Raw genomic sequence first — 14,201 nt, 5'->3', positions numbered from 1 at the left:
TGATGGATGGTGCAAGGACTCCCTCACCCCCTAAGTAGAGGTGGAGTGACTTCCGAACGCACACATGCATCAGCACACACTAAAGAGACAGGAGGTCAACATGGAGAACTGAGAACGGACAGTAGCAGCTGAAGCCCCTGCAGTGCCTGTGGGGTCCCAGACGCTGTTCTGAGTTCTTCACACCATTTAATCCTCACGACAAGCCTATGAAGGAGATACGGCGCATGGAAAGAGTTAAGTGCCTTGCCCTAAGCCACAGGGCTAGTAAGTATCCATGTCAGGATTTGAACACGGATGGTGTGGCTCCACACTCCGGGCTCTCGGCCACCCGGCCAGCATTTTTCACACTTCCTCTGCATCAGGAGCCATCTGGTAGGCTGGCCGAAACAGACTGGCCCCACCTGAAGAGGGTCTCATTCTGCAGCTCTGGGGCCACACCTGAAACTTCTATTTCTACCAAGTTCCCAGGATCCCAATAGCACAGGGACCGCACTTGGAGAACCACTGCATTAGGCCAACTTGCTGAACAGCAAGTCTCAATTTATAAAAATTAAACTCTGAACAGGGCTGCTGAATAAAATACAGGATGCTTAGTCATATTTGGATTTGAATAAATTGTTTATTCAGATAAACAACAAAGACAGTTTTCAGAAGTATGTTCCATGTAAAATTTGGCAAGACTGCCTCTGGTTATCTGAGCCACCTGGGCCAGAAAGACCAGAAAGCCACAGATAATTAAAACATCTCATTTTAGTTGCATAATGCTAAGTCTCCCACCTTAACCGAACTGATTAGCACTCAAAAGATGGGGGGGGGGGGGGAATGCAGTTTCATTCCCTTCATCCTACCAAATGGCAGAATTTGCTACTGGGTGGCAGCCAGAGGGGAAAGCAGCAAGCAAGCAATTGGAGAAAGAAGGTTCCAGTCGCATTTTGTATTTAATTGTACCTCCACCCTCACCCACTAAAAACCAGCTCACCCTCATCTTCAGTTCAAGGAGAATAACGGGAAGCAGTATCTTCGCTATCATTTTTCTAAATCTGAAGAAAGGGCATACTTACTAATCAGAGGCTCAGATCAAATGAAATACTATTTTGGGAAACCCACTCAACGTTACAGATTCAGTTCAGTTCAACATTATGAAAAACTGGCTCTAATTCACCCTGGCTTCTCCTAAGGAAGAAACTATAATTTTAAGGAAAAACAGGTTAATATTGGGTTTACTGCACAGCCAATTACTGTCGTTAGTCGAGGCTTCAAGGTTCATGTTTCTGCTTACTATTGTCCACTTATGTGCTCCTTGTGAGATGACAGAAATGTCCCTAGAGGAGACAGTCCTATTATCGGTAACTTCAACTTCAAAGAGGGAGGCTATCACTCCATCTGCAAAGCTACAGTATGCATTTACTGTTGCATCAGCCACAGAGTTAGATTTGACCTAACAGGCAATTAGCGCCAAACACCGCGGCGGGGCTGAGCCCCAGAACACTGGCTTCTACTCCCTGTTCAATTAGGAGGGAGCCGGCAGAAGCATGAGGCTAAGCAAGGAGTCAGCAATCAGGACAACTGCATCCAATCTAGTAAACATCGGGGGGCACCTGCCTTCATCAGGGCCAGGCAGAACCTCCCGCTGACACGGCCAGAGCTCTGACTGAAAACATGAGAGGCGCGGCCCCCTTCCCTCGCGTCAAGCCCCCCAGCCCTGAGAATGTACAGAGGGCGGACGGCCAAGTGTACTTACAGGGAGGTCTGCATAGAAGTAGTGCTTCCTGTCAAACAAGGACTTCTTGTTTATGTGGCAGTTCAGTGCCAGGCCTGTCATCACCGCCGCTTCGACGCATCTCCTGTTGAGAACCTACGGAAACACGACGCACAGCATCTCTCAGATCCAGTCTGAACAAATGCTTCTCCCACACACTGACATTCTCCCTGAATATTCAATTTGGCCCTTCAGTAGGCATTATCTCTGGTTCTCTGTGTGGGCAGCTCCGGTTTGCAAGCAGGCTCTGATCCTCTGGAACTGGGAAAACTTTATATTAAAAAGAAAATGCATGCAGTGGTGGGTCCTACAAGGAACTTCATGAACTGCCACATCAAAATTAACAGGGAGGGACCCAGAAGAGCTCAGCAGAGTGGTTGCTACATGGAATAAACGTAATCTTACTCCCTCTGCAAACAGAGCAAGGAACTGGTCACAACACAGGAGATGCGCTGATTCCTAAGAGGAGGAGCCAAGCAGCAGCTCACCACACCACCTCAGTGAGGCTGGAAACCACTTCACCAGAGAAAGAATGAACTTCTGGAAGCTCCGGAAAAGAATCTTCTTGAAAATGGCCTTCCTCAAGGGCTGGGAAATGGGGCATGCCTGCCTCCTCGATTTCAGTTCAGGCCTGGTGCACTCGCTAGAGGTACAGACCGAGTGTGCCCAGCACCCCCACTCGTCCTGAACTGCTGGTCCCTCCAGGAGCTGGTGTAGGTCACAGGTTCCTTCTGGATCCCACCCTGCCCCACGTTCAGGAGTGAGCGACCAAGAAATGGCTAACAAATCTCCCAGCCCAAAAGGATGTGAACAGTTTTTAAGAACTTTGGGGGTGGAGATGTGGGTATGGAATAAGACTGACAACTAGAGATAAGGAGAAAGCATTAAGTGCTGGAGTCAGACAGGTCCAAACCTCACTTCTGTTATGTAGAACTATGTGAATGAAGACTCGGTTTCCCCGTCTCTGAAACAAGGGTTTAATATCTACCTTGCAGAGTGCATAAAGTAACAGCCAGAGCATCTACTCCCTAGTAAGAAATCCCTATCTAGTTCATTTTCCCCATTCTGCCTCAGGAAAATTTTGGAGGATGTTGTGCTTGCTAATGAAACACACTTCTACTCCTTATTGGCATCTTTATTGTGTTCATTAGTAGATTTAGCATGCTTTTATTTATATAGGGCTTTCCACATCCACCATTTTATTTCAGCCTCAAAGCAACCCTGTAAAGAAGGAATTTGGATTATTTTGTTATTTCAGGAAAAGAAAAAACTAAGACCCAGAGATCCTAAGAGACTCGCCCATATTACTGAGTTGCCAAATAGTAAAGTCAGCTCTAAGGTCCACACAAGCCCTTGCCTAGTGAGTGACAAACAGAATCCCGGTGGTTTAGGGACCAGCTCTCCACGCTGGAATAATGAGTGGGGCACTCCAACATAGGAAGGACTTGACCAAACAGATTTTGAAAACAAATCTGTACAACAGAAATGTAAGTGGCGTCTCTACTACGGGAAATATACCACCCCCCCAAAAAGAATCCAAACAGTGACTCTCCCTCCTAGAAACGTCATCACATGCATTTTCTTCAGAAACCAGGTTACAAAATGGACTTCTGTGTGAACTTCTTGATTTTGGGCCAAGTAATATTGTTAGCTCTGCAGTAATAATGGCTTTCATGAAGAGGTGTGTGTGTGTGTGTGTGTGGTGTGTATGTGGGGGTGTGGGGAAGGATGCTCTCTAATTATTGATGTTTTCACTTGCTAATGTTTGGTATTTTTTACTGAACAGTTGTTACTGCAATACAAATATAGCTGGCAGAGAATGCTGCCAAGTCCCTGCCTGCTGATGGCGGGTCAGGGCACACAGGAACGTGAAGTTCGGGTCCCAGCCCAGGGCCCTGCTCCTCCTGGGCTCTGCCACAGTGGGGGCTTGCTGTAGACCGCCTGTCTCACTGATCTGTACCGGTTCTTGCTTTATCACTCCCACTGTTTTCTCTCTCATCTCTGTCCAGTCTGCCCCTCTGGGGGCCAACCTGCTTCCTCCTTCCAGACATGAAGAGAACCCAGCTTTGTTTTGCTTATTTCTGCACGTGCACTGCTAAAAACTCCCTGTACCTGGCCCTGTGAGGGAGGGAGGGGTGTGGGTGGTCACAGGCTCCCACTGTGCCTGCCTGCACAAGAGGATGCAGGCACTTGAGAAAACCATCAATTTCCAAAGAATACGAACGCAGGAAAACACATAAACATTATAGTGATATTGAATATACTTTAATCTTTTTTTGATGATTTAGAAGACTTGAAGTACTTCAGGGTCAGAATTATAAGCATCAATCATCGCCACATATAGCTGCACGGAGGGGCTAGTAAATAGAGAGCTCCAGTTAAAAGCATGCCAAGAAAAAAGAATTTATTATGATCTTAGTCAAGCTGCTTATGACAGATGGAGGTCCAGGTCAGCATGTTGTGAGGACGGGATGCAGAACTGGAAGATTTGACTTGGGTTGTCTTTATTCTGAGAAACTTCTTAAGTGTCTATAAAGTACTAGCTTTTAGAGATACAAAGGTAAATAGGACTCTGTCACTGGCTTCAATGAATGTGTAGTGGGGACATGAACATGCCAGCATCTCCTACATCCTTCTCAGGTTCACCTTCTATACTAGGAAGATCTTGCTAAAAATGCAAATTGATAGCATTCCATTGCTTAAAATCACTCGATGGCACCCAATGCCCACATGACAAAGGCCAAACTTTTACAAGATCCAGTTCCCACCTCCATCTTCAATTTTTATCTCCCATTGCATTCCGTTCCCCACTGCCCCATATGGTCCGTCACCTGTACAAACCATGCTGACCTGTGGACTCTGCCTTTTCTCATTCCATTCAAAATCTACCGAGATGTCACCAAACCTGTGAAACTTTCCTTACTATTTTTCCCTATGTACCCCTCTTGATCTACACACTTCCATTTGTGCTAGTATTACAGCGGACTGAATTTATTTACCTATATTTCCATTAGACTAATTTTCATGAGGATGGGAATTACTGGTTCATCCTTGCATCCCTGGAGCCTAATATGGAACTGAAAAACAGCGGCGCTCAAGCAATGTGTGTTGAACTCAAATGAGAATGGAGGTGATGGGTATATCAAGGCAAGGTTTCAGAGGCACTGATGTCTCAATCTCCTTTAAAGTGTTACCTGCCACCTGCAGGCCTTCAGACTTGTTTCTGGAAGTTTTCTGAAGCAAAAACCAATCATGTATGATGTGATCAAAGGGATAACGTGAAAATCCAAGGACTAACTTGTCCCAAAGAAAGCATGTCCCAGAGTTTTCTTTGCAATTAACAGAAAGTGAGTACATAGAATCTCAGGGTTAGCTGCAACAGCTTTTATGCAGCAGGAGGTAACGATCCTTGGCACTCACATAGCACACCTTTCTCAACTGAGTCAGAGCAAAGGCTTCACTCTGGCTTCAGGAATGATCATCAGAGAGTGTTTACTGCACAGTGTCAGGGGGTGTGCTATGCACAACACATACATTAGCCATTTGACTCTTTCAGTAATCCTAGGGCAGGCAATAGTACCATCCTCATCTTACAGATAATGAAGGAAATCCTAGAGATGGAGTCATTTGGCCAAGGTGACACATGTGCTAAGTGGCAGAGCCAGGAAGTCAGACCCCCGGAACTCAGGTTCTCAATTTCTACACTCTACCTTGAATCTTCAAAGAATAAAGCATGTTACTACTGATAGCTATCAAAAGGGCTCGTACCTGGCCCAACTCTGGAGCAGCAACTCAAACCAAACTCCACAGTAGATAAATTAAGGCAGATATTGTTTCTAACATCTTTTTCTTAGCAGTTTTTTTTTCTCCATACGTTTGTTTTCAGATGTTGAACTCCCAGACAGCAAGCACTGTATTCTTTTCAGTTTGTAAAACAATACATGGTCTGTGGCATTGGAAGATTTGATAATGAGTGGACCTACAGGTTTTCTTCATTAGCAGGCCCTTAGACACAAGTACCTACAAAATGATTTACAAAGTAAGCGACGAGGCTCTTTTATTTAATCAGAAAATAAGAGAGGCAGAGGTAGAAGAAGCATGCATCAGACCTCCAAGGACACACTGTAACCCCAATTTGAGAGACAGTCTTCTAGTTTTAAGCATTTCCTAGTCTCTAAGTACAATGGACCATCATTTAATGACAAATACCAACACATTCCCCGCCCCGCGCTCCACCCCAATTCACAAAGCTGCACATATTCCACCTTCTTGGTCTATCTTGACCGCCCCCTCCACTTCCTCTCAAATCCTCTGGTTTAATTCAGGCCTCTATTCAAACATCATCCCCTCCAACTGAGAGGTCTGCACAAGCCACCTGGCCAGGTTCCTCTCCCTCCATTCCAGCCCTCTAACACCTCCACACCAATTCAAAAGCGATCTTTCTAAAGAGTAAATCTGTCTACACAATGCCCCTGCTCAAAACCCTTCTTCACCACTTCTCATCTCTGTAGAGATAAAGTCCAAGTCTTTGCTGAAGTCTTCTATGTCCTTCAGGATTTAGCCCCCACTTTTCTAGCTTTTTCTTCTTCCACTATCCCTAATCCCATAAAGTCTCATGCAAACACACATTTGACATGCTTTTAGTGCAGACTGCTGCTTCTGCTGGCAATGCCCTGTATTCTCATCCATTTGAACATGGTCTCAGCATGTTCAAGGCTTGGAAGTCCCACTACCACTGCAGTCTAGGTACTCCTTCTTCTCCAGCTTCTGTGCACTCTGGTAAAACACCAGCTCCCAAGCAGGCTGAGCTCTCTGAGGGTAGTCAAGTCATTTTATCTTATTCCTCTTTGCCTCCACCCACCCTAAATGCAATACCAAGCGATTAACCATTAACCAGGGTAATGAATAATTTAATATTCACAAGAAGAAACCACTCTTAGTATGTAAAACAGAACCTGAACAAAGAGACTTTATTACACAGATGACGAAGAGCTGGGACATCACAGAGGGGGCACAGGATGGCATTTTAGGAGACTCAACAGCAGGAAACCACTCCCACCCCTTGATGGAGAGATGGGGGTGGGGAGAAGCAGTGTCCCTGCAGCCAGGGCATAGGGCCCCCAGAGGACTCTGGGAACACTGTGGACCTGTCTCCTGGGAGATGAAGCCAGGGACAAGACCCAGCCACTACCAGAGGTGTTGCCAGAGGAAGACAGGGCTCCTTTCCCCCCACTTCTGGTCTTTTACTGGAGCCTCCCAGGGGCCTAAGCTGCCAGAAGTCAGCTGGGGGGGGGGGGGGCACCAGAAACAGAAGTGTTGGGGGGCAGCTCCCCGTGATATTCAGTGGAGCAGAGGAACAGTGAGGTGTGATCTGGGGACACACAGGCCACAACGGCACAGCAAATACATACATTTTTATATTCACTTCTGTAACTTGCTTTGAAAATAATTAATTAATATTTGATGCCACTCTCACGTCTATCCAATCAACATAAAATTGAAAATTCTGTGGACTCCTTTTTCGCAGATGGGAGCCAAAAAATTATGAAATACTACTAATTTCTAAGGAACATCTGTGATAACTCAGCTTGAGTTGGAATGAACTCTAAGTCTACACTAACTACTAGGAAAGGATTTGCTAAGCAAATAAACTGAAATAAAGATTATATAACCTACTTAAGTCAATATAATATTCCCTAGAATTTCCTGGAATTCTAGTAATTACAAATAAGTCTATTCACTGAAGTCAGTCTCTGGGACCTATGCCAGGAAATATTTTGTGATGTGCTTCAAAGAAATAAAGCTGCCTGTCTTTGAAAACAGTCTGCGATTCATACCATTTCTCTCCCCTTCCTACTTTATCCTTAACTGGTGATCCCCAAAGTTAGTCCAACAGGTACCATTGCCTCCTTGAAAAATTGAGGTAACATGACAGGACTCGTGAGCTCACTGAAATTCCAGTTAGCAATTCTTCTGGAGCATTGAAATAAAGACTATAAGGTGATGTTTTACAAAAAGCCCAAATGGCAATTATTCTGTGAAACTAATGCTATATACGACAAATCTGATGATTAACATATAGCATGGTAAATGCTTTAATTTATGGAGAGAAAGTAATTAAGATTTATTAAGTAAAAATAAGGCAGTAAAACGGGCCTTTATCTTACTGCTAACCGTAATTTATCTCAAAGCATGTACTCCCTCTAATTCATATTCAAAGAAAAAAATTATAACACAGATAAATTTTCCTTATGGTGGAGAAAACTGTTCCCCATTTCTTCATCTCCACGTTCCTTCTCACCACTGAGCTCTTCTACCACCACCCAAAACAAACAATCATGAGATATGAAAATTAAGCTTGTGAAAACTGGTCAGTTAATTAAGATATTTTTTTAAAGTGAAATTTTACCATCAAGAGTTACTAGGTTTATGCAGATACTAAATATTTATAAGGATATACCCACATAAATATATGTTCTTTATGCCTAAACATGGACACTACCTAGGGAAAAGGAGAAAGTGAATGCTAATTTTCTTTTGTTTAAATCCTTCTTTCACAAAGGGGAAAATATATCAAATACCCATTTCACAGGAAATAATTCTTGTTCCAAAGAAGGGAGTGGTTTGGCAGTTCTGACTGTTCTTCAGCTCTAAGGCTCCTTTTTATCCTCTTGCACCAATTTTACTCCCAACAACTGGCCAAGATCAAAGACAAGGATACTATGTTGGTCCAAAGTGCCAGAAGGCCCATTCTCCTCAGCTGGGACTCCATTTTCCTCTAGCCTCTGCCCACCTGGCAAATGGGACCCGGTGCCCAGTCACCACCAGCTATGGCTAGCCTAGACCAGCTTGGTCTTTGGAAATGGAGCAATCTCCCTTGCTTTTCCGCAGACAACTGGCATCTAAGATCTGACATTTCCTGTGGACTCTACAAAAAAGAAGGAAGAAACTTGGCAACGCTAGACTTGCCTCTAGCCTCACAAAAAGTTCTCACAGGGCAGAGCCTGGTGTGTTTGGACTTCCCTTTGGGGTTGGAGGCCAATGGCCTAGCTACTATAGGGTTCATTTGTGGAGTCTCAGGCTTGGCCACGTAGCCAAGTCAGACAGGAAGGCTTAAGAGGGGCTGGCAGCCAGAAAAAAGATTGGGTTAATATACATTAATAATATACAAGTTAATAAGCAAGTTAATACACATACTGGTCTCTATCTCCCACAACATTTCCAACAGTTATTAATTTGGCATTACTCATTGCAGTCAAACTGATCTATGAGAAGACTTTTATTAATTGACAAACTGGGAAAAAACTGAGTCAGAAAGATACGAATCCAATCTCTACTATTACTAGCTGTGTAACCCTGCACAAATTACCTAACCTCTCTCAGCCTCAGTTTCCTGATCTGGTAGAAGACTAGTAATATTGCAGGACTGTTCTGTGAATTAAACAAAATTACTCAACACATGGTAGACATTTAGAAAGTTACCAGTTTTGGAACAGAAATGTTATTAAATGCAAAATGCCCATCTCAACTGAATCTTTCTTATGCAAGCTTTTCCAGGAGGCAAAGGACTCTAATGAGAAAAGGTCTAAACAGCTCCACAGATCCTTTAGTCTAGATTTACAATCACAAGTAAGGCACAACAGATGCTGAAATTATGTATTATGTCAACATACTATTTCCCCCGTAAATGATAACCAACACCTTTTGTGATAATTAGTGTGTTATCTTTAGTGCAACAGAGACCTTATTTCTTAATGCCTCAGGAAACTTATATTACTTCATTTTCTCTGTTTTATGGTGAAGCAAAAATTTCCCGGATAACATTGCATGCATGCTTGTGGCTGGAAAAAGCTCCCATTCTCAAATGAAAGGAACTACCTTCTAACAAGTTGAATAGTTATACATTAGTTAAATGAGCCAATTCTTATCCTCATCTCATTGAAGTCCACTACACATTTGTGGCTTCCTGTCTTCTGAGACAGTAAATATGTTTGAAATGCAGATAGTCAGGGGAGAAGAGATGTATAAAGGCATGAAGCAGATACAGGAATAATGTTTAAAAAAAATCACTGTTCTTTTTCAATAAAACCTTGGGATGGGGACACAATATTTAATGGAGAAAGATGCCCCCCAACACTAACTCTGAAATTTATCTTCTCTTGTTTATAACTTTTAAGAATAATATAGTAATATCAAAAAGGTTAAAACATACAAACCCATTCATTTTAGACTGCCCCCATACTGAAGCCGCTGAGTCTTTTCTAATCTACCCTAAAGTTTACTCACAAGACTGTACACCTTCAGAAATTCAGTGGCATGACAAACTGCTTCATATCACTAAAATCTCAAGGGTAATCAGTGATAGTGGTAAGAAATATTAATTTCATGAGTCAAAAGCTCTAATGATTCAGAATGAGATCAACTTTCATCTTTGTATAAAAGATTAGTATTATGTTGAAAGATATGACTTGCTAAGAAATGAAATAACTGGCCTGAACCAACCAAACTCTAGAAAGGAATTTTAACATTCATTCTTGATAAAAACCCTCAAAACAGAGGGATAGAAGGAACATGCCTCCACACCATAAAGGCCATGTACAAAAGACCCACAGCTAATATCACCTTCAAAGGAGAAAAACAGAACTTTTCCTTCACAGTCATGAACCAGGCAGGGATGTCCACTCACACCATTACTATCTGACATAGTACTGGAAGTCTTAGAGTCAGCAATCAGACAACAAAAAGAAATAAAAGGCATACAAATCATCAAGGAAGAAGTAAGACTTTCACTATTTGCAGACATAATACTCTATGAGGAAACCTGAAAGACTCTACCAAAAAACTGTTAGAATTAATACACAAATTCACCAGTTGCAGGATATAAAATCAATGTACAGAAATCTGCATTTCTATATACCAATAATGAAGCAGCAGATGACAGAAATCAAGGAATTGATCCTATTTGCAACTGTACCAAAAACCATAAGATACCTAGGAATAAACCTAACCAACAATCTGTATGCCGAATAAAAGCTCTGTATGCTGAAAACTATCAAACACTTATGAAAGAAACTGAAGAGGGCACAAAGAAATGGAAAAACACTCCATGCTCATGGATTGTAAGATAAAACATTATTAAAATGTCTATATTACCCAAAGAAATTTACACATTTAATGCAATTCCTATCAAAATACCACCAGCATTTTTCACAAGGCTAATTCTAAAATTTGTATAGAACCACAAAAGACTCTGAATAGCCAAAGCAACCTTGGAAAAAAAAAGAAAAGCTGGAGGCATCATGATTCTGGACTTCAAACTGCAATCATCAAGACAGTATGGTACTGGTACAAAAACAGACACATAGGTCAATGGAACAGAATAGAAAACCCAGACATGGATGAACAACTATATGGTCAATTAATCTTCAACAAAGCAAGAAAGGATATACAAAGAATAAAGACAGTCTCTTCAATAAATTGTGTTAGGAAAACTGGATAGCAACATGCAAAAGAATGAACCTGGACTCCTTTCTTACACAATATACAAAAGTAAGTTCAAAATGGATGAAAGATCTAAATGTGAGACAGGAAACCATCAAAATCCGAGACACAGGCAGCAACCACTTTAACCTCAGCTGTAGCAAATTCTTAGTAGACGTGTCTTGGTGGCAAGGAAAACAAAAGCAAAAATGAACTACTGGGACCTCATCAAGATAAAATGTTTCTGCACTGTGAGGGAAACAATCAGCAAAACTAAAAGGCAACCAACGGAATGGGAGAAGATACTTGCAAATGACATATTTGATAAAGGATTAGTATCCAAAATCTATTAAAAAAAAAAACCTCAACACCAAAAAAGCAAATAATCCAGTTAATAAATGGGCAGAAGACATGAATAACATGTTTCTAAAGAAAACATCCAGACAGCTAACAGACACATGAAAAAATACTCAATATCACTCATCATCAGGGAAATACAAATCAAAACCACAGTAAGTTACCACCTCATACCTGTCAAAAGGCTAAAATTAACAACATAAGAAACACAGGTGTTGACAAGGATGTGGAGAAAGGAGAACCCTCTTGTACTATTGGTGGGAATGCAAATTGGTGCAGCCACTCTAGAAAACAATATGGAGATTCCTCAGAAAGCTAGAAATAGAAGTACTCTATGATTCAGCAAATTGCACTACTAGGTATTTACCCAAAGGATACAAAAATACAGGGTACATGCACCCCGATGTTTATAGCAGCATTATTAATAGCAGCCTAACTATGAAAACAAAGATTCCAAATATCCATCAACTGATGAATGGATAAAGGAGGTATGGTGTGTGTGTGTGTGTGTGTGTATAAAGGAGTGGTATATATAGGTATACATATACATACACAATGGAATTTTACTCAGCCATCAAAAACAATGAAACCTTGCCACTTGCAATGACATGGATGGAGCTACAGTGTATTATGCTATATGAAATAAATCAGTCAGTGAAAGACAAATACCATATGATTTCATTCATATGTGCAATTTAAGAAACAAAACAGATGAACATATGAGAGGGGGGAAAAAGAGAGATGGAAACAAACCACAAGAGACTCTTAATGGTAGAGAACAAACTGAAGGTTGGTGGAGGGATGTGGGTGGGGGATGGGCTAGATGGTGAAGGGTACTAAGGAGAGCACTTATGATGAGCACTGGGTGTTGTACGTAAGTGATGAACCACAGAGTTCTACTCCTGAAAGCCATACTGCACTGAATGTTTACCTAACTAGAATTTAAATACAGATTTGAAGAGAAAAAAAAAAGAAATGTTCGCTGGGTATTCACCACTGGTATGGATAGGGAATCTGGTGGAACAAGACCTGTGAATATCAAAAGCAAATTCCTAAAGACACATGTACGTGCTGCGTTCATCAGTCCCAGGCATGTCCTGAGAAGTGAGCCTTTGGAAGAGTCTATGAGGATGTAGATTGTTAGGAAAAAAAACTATCTTTAATTTTATGCACCCAATAGGAATACATCTTCTTAGAGGCTTCATGGCAAGCCATGAAATCACGAAGGTTAACAGGTAAAAGAAAAAGAAAAAAAGCCAAGAATTCATATGGCAAAACATCCTATTTCCTTCATTATGTTTGCTTTAAGAGTAGAATAAAAGAATTTTGGCTTGGACTTTTAAAAGACAGGAAGGGAAAGGAGAAAGAAAAAGGAAGGAAATGGTACCAAAGAGACATGACACCTAATTGCAGTATGTGATCTTTGAATGGACGCTGGACTGGGGAGAAGAAAGCACAGGATACTGCTGACACAACTGCGGAAACCTGACTATGAACGGTGTCTTAGAGAACAGTGTTGTATCAGTGTTAGCCGTCTTTATTGTGGTCAGTTCGCAGTGAGCAGAGAAGAGAATGTTTTTGCTCCTTAGGAGAGAGATGCTAACATATTTAGGAATAAAATGCTGTGACGTCTGCAACCTACTCTCAAATGACTCATCCAGAGGAAAAAACAATCTAGGTGCAGGATGGATGTGCACTGTACTGTTTTTTCAACTTTTTCATAAGTTTGAATTTCTTCAAAATAAAAAATGTGGGGGTGGGAGAAAGGAGTAGATAATTCTACCTGAGAGGACAGTGAGATATTACAAGCTGTAAGAGGGAGAGAGAGCCTGGAGGAGACAGGAGCTATTTAAATTGATGCTAACTCATAAATTGTACATGTGTATCAGAAACTTGTATTCACTGCTGCTGAAAATCAGCCGTGGAAAGGAAAACATCCTAGATCCCGTATCTATCTAAGACTTTCCTATGCCAACATTAAGTGGGACATACTAAGGCCCTATAGAGGTGATGAAGTATGGTGCAATCCTCTAGGAGTGAAAAATCTGTTGACAGGGAATTCTCTCCTATCCACATACAAGTATCTAAATCCTGCATATAGGCAACATGTTTGCAATCAAGAATATGGAAAGACAACTTGTTTTTTTTTTAACCTGGTAAGTAAGTTATTTTCCTCAATTATGTATTTGCTGGTTGAAAATACTTTTAGCTTCCCCCAAAGCTGTATGGGTATCTTATTTTCTGTTGATGCTTCACTATGTACATGCATATAAAATTTCTCAATTTGTGCTTCTCTGAAAGACATCAATGATCAAGAACTTCATCTTAATTAAACTCATGTTGTTGTAACATGTGCTACTTTTGAGTTATTTCAGTGAGCATTACACAAATATTTACCACTTCCATTCCTTGCCCAAACCTACTGGCCACTATGAAATTCAAATATTTATAATTTAATGATATGAACTTAAGAATATGAGTATCATAATAATAATACCAAAAACATATACATGCCACTCTAGGGCTCATGAAGTGCTATCATACACATTAACTTCCCTATGTTCACAGATGTAAAAACAGAAGAGAGAAAGAAGTAAGGCAAATA

The 14,201-nt window shown here is 41.4% G+C and overlaps 1 protein-coding gene across 2 annotated transcripts in view; it reads right to left on the bottom strand.

Moving 5' to 3' along the window:
* The window catches only part of GATB (glutamyl-tRNA amidotransferase subunit B), an 87,519-nt gene that overhangs the window by 51,071 nt on the left and 22,247 nt on the right, over positions 1 to 14,201 (bottom strand). For both annotated transcript variants that reach the window (XM_029940158.1, XM_029940161.1), the window contains exon 3: positions 1,742 to 1,855. In XM_029940158.1, the coding sequence (XP_029796018.1) occupies positions 1,742 to 1,855 (114 nt within the window). The remainder of the gene's footprint in view (positions 1 to 1,741; positions 1,856 to 14,201) is intronic.

Source organism: Suricata suricatta, chromosome 1, assembly GCF_006229205.1.
Source record: "Suricata suricatta isolate VVHF042 chromosome 1, meerkat_22Aug2017_6uvM2_HiC, whole genome shotgun sequence".
In the NCBI taxonomy this organism is placed as follows: Eukaryota; Metazoa; Chordata; class Mammalia; order Carnivora; family Herpestidae; genus Suricata; species Suricata suricatta.
The sequence above is the reverse complement of the archived record's forward strand: the minus strand, read 5'-3'. Positions and strand labels throughout refer to the sequence as shown.